This window comes from Neoarius graeffei, chromosome 8 (assembly GCF_027579695.1).
Source record: "Neoarius graeffei isolate fNeoGra1 chromosome 8, fNeoGra1.pri, whole genome shotgun sequence".
NCBI lineage: Eukaryota > Metazoa > Chordata > Actinopteri > Siluriformes > Ariidae > Neoarius > Neoarius graeffei.
Window position 1 is genome coordinate 81,519,591 of NC_083576.1, and position 19,771 is coordinate 81,539,361.

The following is a 19,771-nucleotide window of genomic DNA, read 5'->3' on the forward strand; positions in this document are numbered from 1 at the left end:
ACAATGTAGTTGACTAGCATCCATGCTCGTCATGCTGTTAAGGCCGTTCTAATGATTTCACTTAAAATCAAATTATTAATTTAAAAATTAAGAATAAAATTGTGGTAGCAACATAATTTTTCATGGTTAGATTAAAGTTAAATATTGTGTTAATAAACCTGAATAAAGTAAATTACACGCTTGTATTTATATGAAGCGTGTGAAAGGGAGGATGTTGCTGTGACTGTCCACTAGAGGGCGAGGTTGTATTAACTCATACTGCAGCTGTATCCAGGGGGTGTCTCAGTGTTAATTTAACCAGTCGACCAGAGACTCCCCGGAAATTACGTACTTCAACACGTCCATACAAAAGCCGTTAGGAATAGAGTTGCCATATTGGTATTAAATCAATTTAATTTGTATAAAACATATTTAACATTTTGAGCTGGGAAGAAATTAGAGTTTATGGTTATTTTCAGATGAATATCTTTTTTTCATTGATTTTGCGACTAAATTTGTGTAAGAGGCTGAAGTTTATATCTAATCAAGGACGATTTTCAGGTGAAAAAGTGGGAAACGCTAGTGTAGGATTAGAGTCTCTCTCTCTAAACAAAAGAAATGGAATAAAAGGGAAATATTATGCGATTTATAAATATATGGAAATAAATCTTAAACTGATATGGTAATATTCAAAACTTCGGGATGTCGCAGTTGGTGTAGGAATTTTTATTCACCACCGGATGTCGCTGTGGAGCAAAGTGTCAAACTGAAGCACCAAACCATTTTAGCTATCATTATATTCCCCTTTATTGACACTGAACGTGTATTTTCTTCACCTTACAAATAAAACTTTCATATCTTCAGCATGCCAATAAATCACTGAGTTTTCATTACACTATGTTAGCTAATCCTAATTAAAGTATTATTCTGTTAAACTTTAAACTTCAAAATGTTAAATTGAAAGATCATGCAGAAGTGTTTGTGTTCCTGACTATGCAACAATACAGATGAGAGCACTGACTAGAAGCAGAAATATGCAAATACAGATGTTTTACATGTTTAAGAATATTATATGCTCTGCTGGGGCGGCACGGTGGTGTAGTGGTTAGCGCTGTCGCCTCACAGCAAGAAGGTCCTGGGTTCGAGCCCCGGGGCCGGCGAGGGCCTTTCTGTGTGGAGTTTGCATGTTCTCCCCGTGTCCGCGTGGGTTTCCTCCGGGTGCTCCGGTTTCCCCCACAGTCCAAAGACATGCAGGTTAGGTTAACTGGTGACTCTAAATTGACCGTAGGTGTGAGTGTGAATGGTTGTCTGTGTCTATGTGTCAGCCCTGTGATGACCTGGCGACTTGTCCAGGGTGTACCCCGCCTTTCGCCCGTAGTCAGCTGGGATAGGCTCCAGCTTGCCTGCGACCCTGTAGAAGGATAAAGCGGCTAGAGATAATGAGATGAGATGAGATATGCTCTGCTGTACTTGAAAGACTTTATTTTCAGAAGGTTAATAAACCAGTGTAGCTCATGCTGATCTCACACTGGGCCTTCTAGTAAAACTAAATTACAGTATTTAAATAAAAAAAACCAACCCTAAAATTAATACATTAGACAACAATAGATCAGTTAAAAAGTTCCAAAGATAACTATTAATTAGATCAGTCCAAATACTTGCCAATCTAGAAGCCTAGTTACTTAATGTTGATTTAAGTATTTTGATCAAAGAGTCCAGTACAAACTGTAAAAATAATACATAAACAAATTTACATAGTTCAAATGTTTCCACAAGACATTATATGTGAAGGTTTTAGTCAGTTAGCATATTTGTTACAGGAAGTGTTCATAGCCTATATGTGCTGTTTAAACTAACTGGGACACACACTGTGTGTGTGTGTGTCATCATGTCCTTCACATATGAATATAAATACACTCCCATGGAATGGATGTTGCAGTCAGAGCCAGATACTTATAGCCCAGGGGCCTCATGTACAAAGCTTGCGTACGCACAAAAAAGCTACGTACGTCACTTTCTGCGCAAACATTCGTATGTACAAAGATTGACTTGGCGTGGAAAAGTGCGGTACTCTACGCAAACCTCATGGCTGGCGTACGCACATTTCTGGTGCATCTTGGTACTTGGTGACACTTAGAGGCAGAGCAACGCAACTACATTTAGGCCTACTCGGTCAAGAGTCATGACATGGCGATAAGAGGCATCCAAAAATGCATCGGAACATCAGGATGCATGAATTGAAATGTATGTCAGTCATACGACATTGTCGAGACACATAATGCGAGACTGTTGGGTAAATGCCAACAGATCCATCAACCATCCCTTCCATATTGTAATTACGGGAAATGAGAAACCCCAGCAATATCATTTCGATATTATTCCCATTGACTATTGGTTAATTAATTAAATTAAAGAATGCACATGCAGGACCATGCATTGCAGCTAGCTTAATAGATCTTCCTCGCGCATTTGCCGTGAGGTGTCAGACTGAAATATTATTAGTTGATGTTGCGTGGGGTAGCCTTATCACATAATTACCAAGATCAATATATGAAACGATTTCCAAGTGCGTACAGATCAGACACAACCGCGGTGTGTGGCATGTTACACAATGTGGCGCAGCGGCACGGCGTGCCAATAATGGAGCGAGACCTGCCGGAGGACCCAGACCCTGGGCCTCACAACGAGGTGCCACAGCGACATGGCATACAAACCCGGCAGCACTTAATAGCCACACCGTGAAAAGGTAAGGACAGACGGGACACGGGACACCATTCATTTTTTAAGATATTCTTTTAATGTGTTATTCAGTTCCTTCAATTCCTTGCGGATTCCCTCGAGGTTGTCGTTAATCGCCTCTATCCCCTTTAAAATTTCCCCCTGCGACTCAAGGACCGACCGCGCGCGTCAGCACCCGGCCTGTGGACCCGGCGACAGGGGCAGGCGGTGGAGAAGGGGGGCAGGTGACAGTGACGCTGGATCCGCTCGGCTGGGGGTCCTCTTCCTGCTCGGGTGGGATGGACTGGGGGCCTCCTGTTGTTCCCTGGCACCCTGCTAGAATACATTTGTCATTAAAATCCTATTGTGGAAAATATGTGCACGTTTTATTTCTGGTTACATGTGGCTAGAAATATTGGGCCTACTAAGAGAGGAAGACATTTCCTCAAATACAGGGTGTCCCCGAAAAAATGTACACATTAGAGCACTAAAGGTGTTTTTTTGTTTTCAAAACCCATGTAACTCAAATAGACACTCATTGTGGCGCAGGCACTGTGGACGATGCGAATCATACCGTTATCTTGGTATAGGCTACATTCACATTCAGTGGCATACAATCAGTGACCATTGCATGTCTCATAGCATACACTTTGAACATCACTTTAATTGGAGGTGACAGAACAATTAAGTGATGTATGTGAATTCTATTACACTGTGCTAAAGGCAGGGATTAACGCGAATAAATGTTAATGTTAAATGTTAATAATAAATGTTAAATGTTAACTTGATTAACGCGAGATTTCTAACATTTAATTAACATTAACGCGTTAGTAAAAGTTGCCATGTCTTTTACCTAACGCGGGCCTTACTGCAGGTCTATTTATACTAATTAACATATTCAGTGTGGAATAATTGAGGGAGGAGACGGGGTGGGGAACGGGGCTCGTGCATGTGCGCCGAATTCCACGTTGATTGGGATGTACAACAGGAGAGTGCGTGGAAACCTTCGTACACACTGATTGATACATCCGGATTTTTTTGGTCGTACGCAAATTTCCCGATTTTGACGTGCGCACATATTTAGTGGGAAATCCACGCAGGTCTTTGTACATGAGGCCCCAGAGCATGAAGAGATAAACAGCATGCATATAATCTACAGACAGCTGTGTGGGAAGGACTTTTATTCTATGGGAAGGGTGGTTGAGTCTGCAGGGTGCCATCATTTACATTCAGACAGTAGTATTTCATAAATAACAGGACACAACACTGTGTGTGGAGGGGATACATAGATGTAGGTATGGACTATAGGGCATTGCATTAACTGGATACCTGCTGTTGGAGAGGACCTCGTTTTTGAGACGTGCATGACATGTCAGTTACGTAACAAAGCTTGGTTTTGGTCACGTGACGACCTCGTTTTTAACCAGGCTCCAGAGCACTGAATCAAAACATCAGGGTTTCAGAAGGTCGGGCTGTGTGGAGAGACCCATCAGGAGCTGTTTCTCCAAAACACTGACAGGGAAACAGTAAGATTTTTTACAGAATATAAAGTGAGGATAAAAACCACAACTAGATAATTAATCATCTGGGTAAAGTAGATGGAAAATAATCTACATTGTAAAGCCCTAAGTGGTATCACAGGGCAGTGAGCTGCATTAGTGCTGGTGATGACAGTCACAGGGTTTGAACAGATGCTCGCTTCATTTGTTTCTTTGTTTCGTTTTTGAAATGAGATTAAAGTTGATCCAGTAAACACGTTCAGTTCTAAAAGTGCTCAAATTCTTTACATAAGTAAAAAACAACAACAACAACAACAACAACAATCATTTGTCTACAACCCCAAATCAGAAAAAGTTGGCACGGTTTGTTGAAATTAAAACTGAAAACAATGATTGTAAATAATCTTTGACCTCTCATCTTTTTGTTTTTCCTCATAAATTTTCTTCTTCTTGTTTTTTTTTTCCTCCCCCAAAATAAACATTGATCCTTGGAACACCTTTGAAAAAGTTTTGGACTGTAAAGCGTGTTCCCATTTCTTCTCACAACCTTTTAGATGTTTAGGGACTGAAGACACCAAGTGATGAAGTGTTTCAGGTGTTATTCTTGTCCCGTTCTTCCTGCAAACAGGTCTTAAAAAACAGGGCAGCATGGTGGTGTAGTGGTTAGCACGGTCGCCTCACAGCAAGAAGGTTTCGGGTTTGAACCCAGCGGCTGCCGAGGGCCTTTCTGTGTGGAGTTTGCATGTTCTCCCCGTGTCTGTGTGGGTTTCCCCCACAGTCCAAAGACATGCAGTTAGGTTGACTGCATCATGGAATGTTTGTAAATGTATTGAGTAAACAGCAAAATGTTTTATTTGGAAATATAGGAAGTAAAAGTCACATAAAGATAGAAACCAAGCTGCTTGCCTTTCTGTCACCACAGCAAACAAGCTGAGGTAAGTGTACAGTTTTGGTTGAACGTAACAGAAACTGTAGAATGATGAAACGAGAAGTGCGAGCAGGTGACATGTATCGTGTGTGTGTGTGTTTTTTTAAGCAATGACTTGAAAAAAATGAATGTACATAATTTTTCATTTCCCCACCAAAATATAGTCCACTAGCTTGGATTTAATCCTATCCTAATCCTTTACATTACAGTTTCCTTAATGAGCATTATTTACTACATTAGCATTATTTCCTGCATTATCATTATCAACAAATAATAAACTTCCACATTAATAAACCGTAAGTAAATTTCACAAAGTAACAGAGCTGACACATTGACTGATGTGTGTTTAAAAGTTAACGATTGCATGGTTGTCAAGACAACATGACGTCACATGTTGGAGCTGATGCAAATATCCAATGAGAGACTTTTCTGCTGCGCATGCACACGATCATTTCTTTGTTCGCCAGGAAAAAGAAAGACGTGCTGAACACCCGAAAGGCTCCCAAAACTTTATTAGATACTCTTTACGCATGTTTACAGAAGAAAAACATGCCAACAGACATCGAAAAACTGGAAAAGAGACACAACGGAGATGTAAAACTTCTGTGCTAGCGGGCAATTGTGACAGTTTGTAAATAAACATGGCCACCAGGTTTGCTTCATTTAAATAATGAAGATTTTGAGAGAATTTTGGCTGCCGGTTCGCTCCATTGTATGTAGCTGTCGATGTTGATTTTAGAAGTAATTCAGTAAATTACACAGGGAAATGAATACTTAAGTCTTAGTGAAAAATACTGTAGCGAGCGTGCAGCATGGAAGAAGGGTCTGGAGACGGAAATCTTAGTTTCTCGGTCGTTAGCCTGTGCTACTAGCTCTCGATAGCACTGGCTTGACCACTTTATTAGCATTCGCCAACACTACTGATGAACACCACACCGGCTGGAAGGTGACTTCACTGCTGCGCTGACTCGCGGGTAAGCTAGCGTTGGCATTTCAGAATGCTGATATGAAGTGTGTATGTATAATAATAATAATAATATTGGCTGGGCTTTTTTCATGGTATATCAGATATAGTCCATTCAGCTACTCGTCTTTGACTTGTTCAGTATCATGCTAGCTGAATGGTATATCTGATATACTGTACCACGAAAAAAGCCCAGCCAATATTATTTAAATGTCACTCAGATCCGCAGTGTATTTCATATGAAAAATGTGAGCTTCTCAACACAAGAAGATAAACTTCATATCTTCAAGCCAGCGTGTGATTTTCTTTTTATTTTATCAGAATCAGAATCACTTTTATTGCCAGGTATGTGGACACACACAAGGAATTTGACTCCGGTTTCACTTAGCTCTCATAGTACAAAACAGATAAAAAGCGTATACACAAAACAAACAAAAGAAATGGTGCAATGGGTGCATAGTGCAAAGTAATCCAAGTAAGTCAAGTATGAAATAGATAACTATAAAGTATACAGTGTGCACAGAATGACAGTATGAGTGTGCAGATATTTTACAATTGATATTACTGATATATGAATCTGGATTTTAGCTGTTCATCACAGAAAGGATTTTCCCTTTTGGTGCAATATGGTGCATAGTGCAAAGATGAAATAGTAAATATAAATAAGTATAAATATTAAGTAACAGTGAGCACAGAATGACAGTATGAGTGTGCAGATATTTTGCAAGTGATATTACTGATGTATGAATCTGGATTTTAGCTGTTCATCACAGAGACAGCCTGAGGGGAAAAAACTATTCTTGTGTCTGGTTGTTTTTGCATACAGTGATCTATATCGGTCTTGGATGGAGGGTGGGTTGACACCAATAATTTTCTCTGCAGACCTTATTGTCCATTGCAGTCTGTTCTTCTCCTGTTTGGTGACCGAACCAAACAGTGATGGAAGAGCAAAGAACAGACTGAATGATGGCAGAGTAGAATTTTGTCAGTAGCTCCTTAGGCAGGTTGAGCTTCCTGAGCTGGCGCAGAAATTACAACCTCTGCTGAGCCTTTTTGATGATAGTGACGGTGTTGGTCTCCCACTTCAAGTCCCGAGAGATTGTGGAACCCAGAAACCTGAAGCTTTCAACAGCAGTCACAGTGTTGTTGGTGATGGTGATGGGCAGCAGAGTGTGTGTGGGGGGGGGGCTCCTCCTAAAGTCCACTGTCATCTCCACAGTTTTGAGCGTGTTCAGTTCCAGATTGTTCTGACTGCACCACCAGACCAGCCGTTCAACCTCCCGTCTGTATGCAGACTCATCACCGTCTCGGATGAGGCCGATGACCGTTGTATCGTCCGCAAATTTCAGGAGTTTAACAGATGGGTCTCTTGAGGTGCAGTCATTGGTATAAAGGGAGAAGAGCAGTGGGGAGAGCACACACCCTTGGGGGGTGCCAGTGCTGATAGTCTGAGTGCTGGATATGATGCTCTCCATCCTCACCTGCTGCTTCCTGTTAGTCAGGAAGTTTTGTAATCCACTGACAGGTGGAGGAGGGCACAGTGAGCTTGGTGTAGAGGATGTCTGGAACAATGGTGTTGAATGCTGAACTGAAGTCCATGAACAGGATCCTGGCATATGTCCCTGCAGTGTCAAGGTGTTGCAGGATATAGTGTAGACCCATATTTATTGCATCATCCACTGACTTGTTTGCCCGGTAGGCAAACTGCAGGGGTTCCAGCAGGGGGTCTGTGATGTCTTTCAGGTATGACAACACCAGTCTCTCGAAGGACTTCATGACTACAGATGTGAGGGCAAAAGGCCTGTAGTCATTCAGTCCTGTGATGGTGGTTTTCTTAGGAACCGGGATTATTGTGGAGCGTTTGAAGCATGAGGGGATTTCACACAGCTCCAGGGATCTATTGAAGATCTGGGTGAAGATGGGAGCCAGCTGGTCAGCACAGACCTTCAGACAAGAGGGTGACACACCATCTGGGCCAGGTGCCTTCCTGATCTTCTGTCTGTGGAAAAGCTGACAGACATCCTCTTCACAGATCTTGAGTGCTGGTGGGGGGTCAGAGGTGGGGGGTGGCAGAATGGCAGGGGGTGTAAATGGGTCTTTAATGACTGAAGGGGGGAGAGGTGTGAATGTGTCAAATCTGCAGTAAAACACATTCAGCTCGTCAGTCAGTTGATGGTTCACTGCAGTGTTGGTGGATGGTCTCCTATTGAGGTTTTTCACCCACGTGACCAAGTCATGTAATGCATCGTTAGGCTGCCATTTTGGATGTCACGGCTCGAATCAGTTTGAATGCGAGGAAGGCGACAAACGAAAAACATAAAAGAAAAAGGAGCGAGATGCAGAAAACACCTTCACTATCCAGCGACGTAGGGCATTTACAGGGTGAGCAGAGGGAGAGGTATTTGCAAAAATTGAGGTTAGCAGGCTTAGAGAACAACGTTTACCTGCTTCCACCAGGATTGTTCACTGACGTACGGAAGTACACGAAGCCCTCGTCTTTACCTGACTTCGGCCCACATGATCTGTATACCTATGTCGTTAAAAACCCATCGCCATACACAGGTATTGCTCTGAAAGCGTATAAGAGTTTGGATGCCTACAAATATTTTGCGTCAGGCTGGGTAACATGCCTACATCAGTGGGTCGTCCCTGGAGCCGGTGGTCGCCATCTTATTACAGCTAAGGTTTGTTCACATTTTCATTTACTTTCGGTCCTCAGGATAAACAAAATGTTATTAAAGCTAAGGTTTGTTCACATTTTCATTTACTTTCGGTCCTCAGGATAAACAAAATGTTATTAAATGTCATTGAAATAACTTCTTAGTCTGTTGAGACATGGCCTGTTATAAATTTGCTGTTACCAGGCAATGACCAAGAACTGTATTATTAGGGTCAGTGTCTGTGTTGTAGCAGTGTACTAGCAGCTAGCTGTTAGCACTAGCTAATGTCAACAACATAGCTAGTATGTTACTGTAGCAATGTTTATGTTCAGTCATTTGGATGACTGTTAAAACCTTTCAAGTTTTTCCTTTACTGTATTTACTAGTTTACTGTAATTGTGATCCGGCAGCTACTTACACCGGATCCAGTGTAAATAGCTGCCGGAGCGCGCTCCGGCTTGCTCCCCCTCAAATTAAGCAGCGCGTTCCGGCTTGCTCCCCCTCAAATTAAGCAGCGCGCTCCGGCTTGCTCCCCCTCAAATTAAGCAGTGCGCTCCGGCTTGCTCCCGGAGTGCTCCGGGAGCAAGCCGGAGCGCGCTGCTTAATTTGAGGGGGAGCAAGCCGGAGCACGCTCCGGAACCTCGGCCGGAGCACTCCGGGAGCAAGCCGGAGCGTGCTGCTTAATTTGAGGGGGAGCAAGCCGGAGCGCGCTCCGGAACCTCGGCCGGAGCACTCCGGGAGCAAGCCGGAGCGCGGTGCTTAATTTGAGGGGGGAGCAAGCCGGAGCGCGCTGCTTAATTTTGAGGGGGAGCAAGCCGGAGCGCGCTCCGGCAGCTATTTACACTGGATCCGGTGTCTGTAACACGTTTTTTTTCAAGCTGGTTCTCCCTCTCTGTCTGCAGCGTTAGTATGTAGCTTGACCTTCAAAATGGTGGACACCGGAGTGTCACATGACCCTGTGACATCAGGTGAAAAACCTCAATAGTTAGTAATGTTCTGCAGGCCTAGCCACACTCAGTGCATTTACATGCACATCCAAATCGAGCTACTGTCGGTAATCGAGCTAAGGGTCCCAGCAGGGGTGCCAGAGAAATCCAATCCTACATGCACACAAGGAAATCGAGCTATTGTGTGAGGTACATTGTGCACCCGAGCCACAGGTGGCGCTACATGCCCCATCGTGTTGGTACGCTTCCGGTTGTCGTCATGAAGAAGAGGAGTGATTTCCACTTTACTAGGTCTCTAGATCACTCCAATCCTAAGGTCTCTGCACTGGCTCCCAGTGAGCTATAGAATTGACTTTAAAGCATTACTTCTATTTAAAACATTAAATGGGATGGGACCCAGCTACCTACTGGATATGTTTCAATTATATGCACCAACTAGGTCTCTAAGATCACAAGAGAAAAACTTGCTAGTAATACCAGCTGTCAAAACGAAGTGTGGTGAAGCAGCCTTTAGTTGCTATGCTGCTAAGCTTTGGAACCAACTTCCAGATGATATTAAAAATGCTCCTACTGTTGTTAGTTTTAAATCCAGGCTCAAGACAAAGCTGTTTTCAGATGCTTTCACTTGATTAATTTTTACCTAAAGTGTAATTAATTTCCTTTAATATAATTTCTTTTAATTTTGATTTTAATGATTTTACTTTATTTTAATTTCTTTTTAATCTTGGATTTTAATGATTTTACTTTTACTTTAATTCTTTGTTACTGTTCTTATGCTTTTATTTTTTGTGAAGCACATTGAATTGCCTGTGTGTATGAAATGCGCTATACAAATAAACTTGTCTTGCCTTTACATTCACACCACATGTCATTGCCACCTGTTGGCTACAAACTGTCCTGCGCAGACCACTGTTTTGTAAGACAACTTATTTTGCACAATTGTATATTTTTCTAAAGTCCATTTTTTGCTTACAATTTAACTTATGTCTTAATAAACACACAAAAAGTTCAATTGTTTTTGTTTTTTGTCTCCTTGTTCCTCCTGACCCCTTCTGCTGCTCGCTACTACTACTGTTGTCATGCCGACCGAGGCTGTTGTGTTTCCCGCTTGTGGTCTCGTCACTTCCAGAAGAGAAGTAAGTAGCTCGACTACGTAGCTCGATAGGGTTACATGCACTAAGTAGCTCGGCTACAATCGCATAATCTAGGTCGCATAGCTCGATTACGAGAAATCCAGTTCGTTTCGATTTCAGCCGAGCTAAGGTGTATCCATGGCATTTAGAACTTCGATTTCAGTCGAGCTACGGCAGAAATTTGATTTTCTCTATGTGCATGTAAACGCACTGACTGACGTCGGATCGTTTGCTGAAAGGCTGTTTTTAATCTTATCAGCATAGCTCCTCTTAGCTGCTTTCACCTCCATTGTCAGTGTGCTTCTGGTCTGATTATACAGAACTTTGTCTCCACTTTTGTAGGCCTCTTCTTTGTTCTGACGAAGTTGCCGGAGTTTTGCAGTGAACCAGGGTTTGTTGTTGTTGTATATGCGGAAGGTTTTGGTAGACACACACACATCCTCACAAAAACTGATGCAAGATGTCACAGTATCAGTCAGTTCATGCAGGTCTGAGGCTGCAGCCTTAAAAACACTCATTCGACACATTCACAAACAAAAAGTACCTGAATTTATCAAGACAATTCATCTTTTTTTTTTTTTGGCCCATGAGTGACATATGGAAATTTATGTCATGGTTTTGGTTCTCCATGTCCCGGATGGAGCTTGTATGAAAAATGAGTGGTGCGTTTACCAGTAAAACACTTGTGTCTATGTAATATAGTGTTATTATCGAAATGACCAGATTGAGTAACAACTAATAAGTTGTACAAATTTGCAAAAATTAAATTACAGCATGTTGATTATTTGTTGAACTCTAGTTTATTATTTAAAAAATAATAATTACGAAAAGTGTTAGTTACTGATGGTGTATTAATGCTGAAGTTCATGGTTTATTCATGTTCTTTTTTTATTATTAAACTTTTTATTGGAAAAAATGAGAGCTCATACATGTATACCTCATCAAGTCTATTGCTTGAAACACATATAAAAAAACAAATAGGTTACAAAGATATTCAAAATTAAAAAAAAAAATTACAAAAGCACCTACGTTCCCTAACACAGCACCCCTCTAAATTTCTAAACATCTCAAGTATCCAAAAAAAAAAAATAAATAAATAAAATTATACTGTTACAAAGTAACACTAATAACCATGTTATATGGGGAGTAGTATGGACAATAATCCATCATGGGGTGTTAATAACAGCAATGACAAAAGTATAAATAACTCAAATAATAACAATTGTGATAGTCATTAAAATAAAACAAAGATAGCTTGCTGCATACATGTGTAGCACATATAATAATAATGTAATAACTACACCAAAAACTGAAACCAGAACCAAATGAGTGTAGTCAAGAACTAAGAACCAAGAGGAGGAGGGGGGTATGGGGTTGTCACTTTAAACTTCCTGCCTATCATTTGTTAGATAGTTGATCCAAACTTTCCAATAACTTTCAAACTTTTCTTGTTCCAGCCTCAAAATGAATGTTAGCTTCTCCATCGTGAAAATATCCTTTACCACTTTGATCCAATCTTCAATTGTAGGGGAATCTTTTACCAACCATTTCCTTGTGATTGCTTTTGTACTTGCTAATAATAAAATATTATACATATATCTGTTTTCAGGTCCCTTCACAGAGTCCGGTCTTAACCCTAAGTATAAGGTCTCAAACCCTGATGGAATCACTATTTTCATGATTTTCTCCATGTTCGATTTAATTTCTTCCCAGTATTTTGTAATGACCGGACAATCCCAAAACACGTGATAATGCGTTGCCTTGCTCTCGCCACAGGATCTCCAGCAGGCTGTATTTCTTCCCAGAGAAGTCCTTTGTGCTGGAACTCTAAAAAACCTGACAACATTTTTCCACCCAAATTCTCTCCAGGACAGAGAGAATGTACTCTTCCACTTCTGTAACATAATTTTTCCCCATGTTTCCATCTGCATCGTAATGTTGCTCTCCTTCTCCCATTTCTCCTTTATATATGCAGTGTCTCCTCCTTCTAGTTCTTGCAACACCTTATATATCTTTGATATGTTTCCGCGTCCAGGGTCCGATCTGTAGCTGAGTAGAAATATCTTCAGTAATCCCAAGTTAGTTTGTCGTACTTCTTCCTTTTTCGTTATATTATCTACATAATGTCTAACTTGCAAAAATCTATAAAAATCTTGATTTATTAAACTAAATCGATTTTTAAGATCCTGGAACTGTCGCAGTTTGCCCCCCTCAAAAAGGTCACTGTATTTTGCTAGCCCTTTATCAGCCCACTGTTTAAATCTAGCATCCATCCTGTTTGGTACAAAATCTATGTCATATCCTATCCATTTTATGATCCAGTAAGGTTCTTTCGCCTTATTTTCATTGATTACCCTGTGCCAAATCCTCATTGACGTTTTAATCCATGGGTTTACCTCTTTTAAACAATTAATCAGTCCACTATCCCCTATAATTGCTTGTATTGGGATGTTGCTAGATATCTGACATTCTATGTCTTTCCACTTTGCTTTATAGGAAGGGTTGCAAATGTTAACCAAAATTTTTATCTGAACCGCTTGATAATAATTTTTAATATTCGGGAGAGCAAGGCCTCCTTTGTCCGTTGCTAGTTGGAGAGTTTTATAGCGAATTCTTGGCTTCTTCCCCTGCCAAATGAATCGAGATATTAATTTGTCTAATTCTTGAAATTTCCCCTTTGGGAGCTCAACTGGTATGTTTTGGAACAGATACAGTAATCTGGGCAACAGGTTCATTTTTATCGCTTCCACTCTTTGTCCTAATCCTAAGAAGGGGATTAGATTCCACCTGGTCAGGTCAGATTTAATTTTGGAAAATAGTATGTCATAGTTCTCTGATATGATCATGTTCAGGTGCTTTGGGATATTCACACCTAGATATTTAATTGATTTGGATTCCCAATTGACTTTAAATTCCTCTCTGATGGTATGGCTAGGTGAATACCTGAATGTCAAAATTTGTGATTTGTGAGTATTAAGTTTATAACCTGATAGTAAGCCATATTCCTTCAGGGTTGTGAGTAATTCTGGAAAAGAGGAGGATGGCTGCCCCAAGTATATCAAAATATCATCAGCGAACAGGGCAATTTTGTGTTCTTCATGCGACACCATAATTCCCTTAATCTTCTCATTCTGCCTTATCCATTGACTCAAGGGCTCTATAAAGATGGCAAATAAGAGCGGAGATATAGGGCAGCCCTGTCGACATCCCCTTTCTAATTCAAAACTATTTGATAATCCTCCATTAATTCGAATTTTAGCTGTTGGTTTATAGTATAGGGCTTGTATTACTTTAACAAAATCATTGTGAAACTGGAATCTCTCTAGTGTCTTATATAGGAATGACCAGTCGACAGAGTCAAAAGCCTTCTCTGCGTCTAGCCCCAGCAGAACAGCCTCTAATTTGTCTTGGTTTATATGGTTGATAACATGCAATGTCCTCCTGACATTGTCCTGGGTTTGCCTCTGCTTAATGAACCCCGTTTGATCTAATTGAATAATATCTGGAAGTATGATTTCCAAGCGTTTTGCTAAAATTGATGTGAATAGTTTATAATCTTGGTTTAGCAAGCTAATTGGTCGATAACTAGAACAATCTGTCTTATCTTTACCATCTTTCGGTATTACAGTAATAATTGCCTCCCTCCAAGATGGAGGCATCTCTCCATTTTTAATGACCCAATTGAATGTCCTCAGTAGTAAAGGTGACAATGAGTCACAGAAAGTCTTATACCACTCCGCTGTAAACCCATCGGAGCCTGGGGACTTATTAGGTTTTAGTCTAGAGATTGCCTTTTGGAGTTCTTCGATAGTCACATTGGCCAATAAGACTTTGTTCTGATCTTCTGTAATTGTGGGGAGATTGAGTGACGCAAGCAGAGATTCAGGTGTCTTATTCCCCTTACTGACCATCCGGGTGTATACATTTTTATAATATTTTTCAAAGCAACTATGAATGTCCTGAAAGTCAAGTTTTATTTGTTTGGTGGTTGGGTCTTTGATTTTATATACTACCCTCTCTGCTTGTTGTTTTTTAAATTTATAAGCCAGAATTTTGGCTGACTTATTACCTACTTCATAATAACTCTGTTTCAAAAAGGTTAGTTTCTTCTGAATTTCTACCTCGTAAATTTCTTTGATTTGATTTTTAATTACCTTAATTTTCTGCGTAATATCCATTTGGACATCTTTTTTGTGTTTTTTCTCCAAATTTACTAACTCTTTTTCTAGTTTATTCAGTTTCTCCTGTCTAAGCCTCTTTTGTAGGGCCAGTTTCGCAATAATTTTCCCTCTCAAGACAGCTTTACCTGCATCCCATACCATAAGTGGGGACACTTCCCCATTATCATTTTCTGACAGGTACAACCGAATTTCCTCCTGAAGTTCTTTCTTCATTTTCCCTTTAAGTACATTTAAATTAAGTCTCCAGGAAAAACAGTTTTTGTTATTTTTAAAGTTTAAATCTAGATAAACCGGGCTGTGGTCCGAGAGGTCCATTATTCCAATTTTACAAGACTTTACAACACCAATGTCTTTGCTGTACATGAAGAAATAATCAATCCTTGAGTACGTTTTATGTGGTGGGGAATAAAAGGTGTAGTCTCTAGTTGTAGGATTAAACTCCCTCCATACGTCACAAATGCCCATTTCACTCATCATCTTTCTCACCTTTTTGCTTACTGTATTAGTCTGAGTGGATCTTGACACATCCCACTTTGGATTCAATCTCAAGTTAAAGTCACCACCACAGATCACCATTCCCTGGGCTTTTGTAATCATGAGATCAAATACTTGTCTATAGAACTCCCATGTTGCACCTGGGGGTACATAAACATTTAAGAGAGTGACTTCTGACCCTTCTAATTTTCCTACAAGCATGCTATACCTACCCTCTTTGTCCGTGGTTTCTGATATCTTTTCAAAAATTACTCTTTTCGCTATCAGTGTTGCCACTCCCCTTCTATGTCCTGTTTTATAGGACGATGAATAAACTTGATTAAAGCCCTGCCTTTTAAGTTTAGCATGCTCGGATTCAGTTAAATGTGTCTCTTGCAGGAATATTACATCTACCTTGTCTTTTTTCATTTTGCCCAGAATTTTACTTCTTTTAACTGGATTAAGTACACCCTTCACATTATAAGAGGCCAACCTAAGTGGAACTTTTGGACTTTCCATTATAAATTATGTGTCTCTTAATCTTACTACCCCCCCTCCACTCAAACACTATAAGAACACGAACAGAAAAAAGAACGTGACTTGAACAGTCCCAAGAAAACATGAACTTAATACATTTTACCAGTGACTCAAGTTGAACTTCCTGATTTGAGGTCTCGTTTGTGACCCTGAAGGAGCCGGGATGTTTTGCCGGCTCGGAGGGAAAGTCTCCAATCATCTCCAGTTGTGGAGGGCCCTCCTTTAAGTTTTCAAAATGTTCCATGTTTTAGGTTAGTCGGAGCTTCCCTGATCACACATGTTGTATTATTAATGTCATTAAACTGTCCCAAACACGTCTTAAAGTAGCGGTTAATTAATTGTTCGTTTCACTGCCACTACTACTATGTATCCTTACCGTGGGGAAACCGCTCTAAGGCGCAACAAGATCAGCGGTGAGACCGCCTGAAAACGTCCAGTCTCTTTTTAAAACCATCCTGCGTCGTCTCAGGTTGCTGCTCCGCTCTCCCCGGAGACCGGACTTTGCGCCACATCAGGTCCTTCACTCTATCAGCCCAGCTCACCGGTGGTTTAAATATCGTCACGGGCAAACCTCTCTTCACCATGTCCGTCGTAGCTTCCTCAGCAGAGTTGTACAGGCACGTCTCACCCTCGTAAAACACCCTTAATCTGGCTGGGAAAGGCGTCTGGAACCGTGTGTTGTTTTCCCGCAGCACCTTCTTCGCTTCTGCGTATTCCCGGCGCTTCTTGAGGGTCTCCGGTGCATAGTCGTGGTCCACAAAAACTCTTCTTTCCTTATACAGAAAACCTTTTTTCTGCCATACCAACTTCAGAATTTCTTCTTTAGTTTTGCTGCTGGAGAATTTAGCGACTATAGATCTCGGGGGAGATTGAGCCGGGGGCTTCGGTCCCAGTGCGCGATGCGCACGTTCAATCTTCAGGTCATGGGTGGGGGGCAGCTCCAGCTTCTCCCTCAGCAGATTTTCCACGAATGTTATCATCGATGTGGAGTTGCTCTCGGACCCCTCCTCTATGCCGTGGATTCTTATATTCTCCCGTCTTGCTCTCCCCTCCTGGTCCGTTAGCCTGTCCTCCAGCTTAGCCTGTAACTTTAGCAGCTCCATCGTAGCTTCTTCCAGCCCCTGCACTCTTTCCTCTGTCTCTGAAATTCGCATTTCGGCTTCTTCGACTCTGTTGTTAGTTGCCTTAATGTCTTCTCGTATCTCTCGAAGAGTATCTACATTTTCACGCCGAAATTCTCTCAGCTCTTGCAATATCATCTGCAGGCTAGCCGTGTCTGCATCCACCTGTTGCTCCGCCATGTCAGGAAGGCCGGGTGTGTCGTCCTCGACTGACTCGTCCTCGGTTGTTTGAGCTCTTTCCCTCGTCTGTGATACGCTTTTTTGTTTTGGTTTGGGCATATTATAAACGCCTTTTTAACTTGTCCTGTTAATAAGAAACAATCCCTCAAAAAAATAACGGCGTTTTCTTGATGATCGGGGAGCTCCGATAGTGTGCTGTCTACCTCATGGCTGCCAGACCGGAAGCCCCTTATTCATGTTCTTAATAATGTCATATATATATATATATATATATATATATATATATATATATATATATATATATATATATATATATTATTTTTATAGATTTGTCTTTTAAGGGTTTTGGAGCCAGAGCCATGTGTGTGCTTCCCTGGAGGATCCAGCTGGCTCTGACATGGCTGTTGTTGCTATGCTTCATGCCATGGTGCAGCTCAAGGCCTGATCCGCGCCAGCAAGAGACTTTGATGAAGATGGAAGTAAAGAGAGCGATCGGCGGTGGTGTGGTGCTGAACAAGAAAGAAAAGCTCCTCGATGAAAAACTGTACCAGATGAAATGGCAGGAAATGGAAGCGGCAGACTTCCCCCCTGCTATGCACTTCTTTAAAGCAAAGTCTCTGATCGATGCAAGTCCAGTCTACAGCTTTCTGCAGATGATGCCCAAGGGTACTGTAACATTTATACTTGGACATCTAACACTCCTTTAGAGCACTGACCAATGTTATTTTTCCTTCCCTGCATAATCAGAGGATTTTTTTATAGTCTCTGTAGCTTATATCAACAGACATTTAACACTTATTCCGTGAAATTGAGTCGTATGTGAGCTGGTAGCCAACAAGCTGCATAGCACCGAGTTGTCTATAAGCCATGTACAATGAGACTGCGTGGAATAACTATTTTATTCTATCCACATTCACTAGATTTTGAGAAACAGAGCATTTTTATTTTTTTGCAAATTCGATAAATAAAAACTTTATACGGGCAGCACGGTGGCGTTGTGGTTAGCGCTGTCACCTCACAGCAAGAAGGTCCGGGTTCGAGCCCCGTGGCCGGCAAGGGCCTTTCTGTGCGAAGTTTGCATGTTCTCCCCGTGTCTGTGTGGGTTTCCTCCGGGTGCTCCGGTTTCCCCCACAGTCCAAAGACATGCAGGTTAGGTTAACTGGCGACTCTAAATTGACCGTAGGTGTGAATGTGAGTGTGAATGGTTGTCTGTGTCTATGTGTCAGCCCTGTGATAACCTGGCGACTTGTCCAGGGTGTACCCCGCCTTTCGCCTGTAGTCAGCTGGGATAGGTTCCAGCTTGCCTGCGACCCTGTAGAACAGGATAAAGCGGCTAGAGATAATGAGATGAGATGAGAAAAACTTTATACAAAACATCTGACAAAATTTCTGCTTAGAATATAAACAAAGTGGTGAAATGACAGGAGCAATTTGGGGAAAAATGCGATAATTGTTAAAATAGATACGTTCTTATCATCAAATACTTTTTATTCCATATTTTATATTTTTGGGCATTTTTGTTTTCGAGTCGAGTTTATATTTTGCCCTCGGTTGGTTCAGCAACACGCTCTGCCATTTTGTTTTTCTCTACTTACAGTATATGAGTTGATATCCTAGTAGTAGAGTAGCCAATCAGAGCACGCGATTGCTCATATCCAGTGAATGTGGATAGAATAATCAGTGATATGCCTGTTTAGTAGTTGAATTGCTTAAACTAAAGTTATAGTTTATTTGAACATCCTTAGGAAAAAAATCCCTTACGTCGCTAACTACCACACCCACTAACTCATTCTGGTTGTATTCCAATGTTTGCTATACGGACTACTTTTTTGTTTTGGAGGTCATTGCTACTTTGCTAGTAAGAATAACATCCTCGTCTTTGTGACCTCAATGCAGCACACAATCGCTAACATCTTCACAGAAACGATGAACATTCAGCACCAACCAGCAAAGTTAGCACAGACCTAGCTTATCTAAAACCCGTCTTGCATATCATTTTGAATGTCACCAATTTTAGGTTCAAATTCAGTTAATTCTTGGTTTGAATGAGGAAACGGTACAAAAAATATCAAGCACTTCCTGGTGTATATTCATACTTAAGAAAAAATGGAGAAAACAAAAACTTTTCTCCTCAGTGTTTGATGGATTATTTGTAAAGATATCAATTAGGCATGTAACAATTCAATTCACAAAATTGAGTTCAGGATTCAATTTTACCACAATATTTTTAAAAAATATTAAATGAAGAAAATCTTACTACCAAAAAAAAATGCAACATTTATTTTACTTTATCAACTTAAATATTCCTTCTGCTATATTAAAAACAAACAAAAACCCTTTTCTTTCATTTTCCTCATAGCCAACAATAATTATTTACCCACATTTCTAAAGGTTGGAGTAAAATATAATAACCTATTAACTAAAGTATTCCTTTTATTAAAAATAAAAAG

At 40.8% G+C, this 19,771-nt stretch overlaps 1 protein-coding gene across 1 annotated transcript in view; it reads left to right on the forward strand.

Moving 5' to 3' along the window:
- Positions 1–4,082: 4,082 nt before the first annotated feature.
- The window catches only part of ada2a (adenosine deaminase 2a), a 31,224-nt gene continuing 15,535 nt past the window's right edge, over positions 4,083–19,771 (forward strand). The window contains 2 exon segments of the mRNA XM_060928341.1: positions 4,083–4,223; positions 17,649–17,987. Of these exon segments, the coding sequence (XP_060784324.1) occupies positions 17,681–17,987 (307 nt within the window). The 5' untranslated portion in view covers positions 4,083–4,223; positions 17,649–17,680.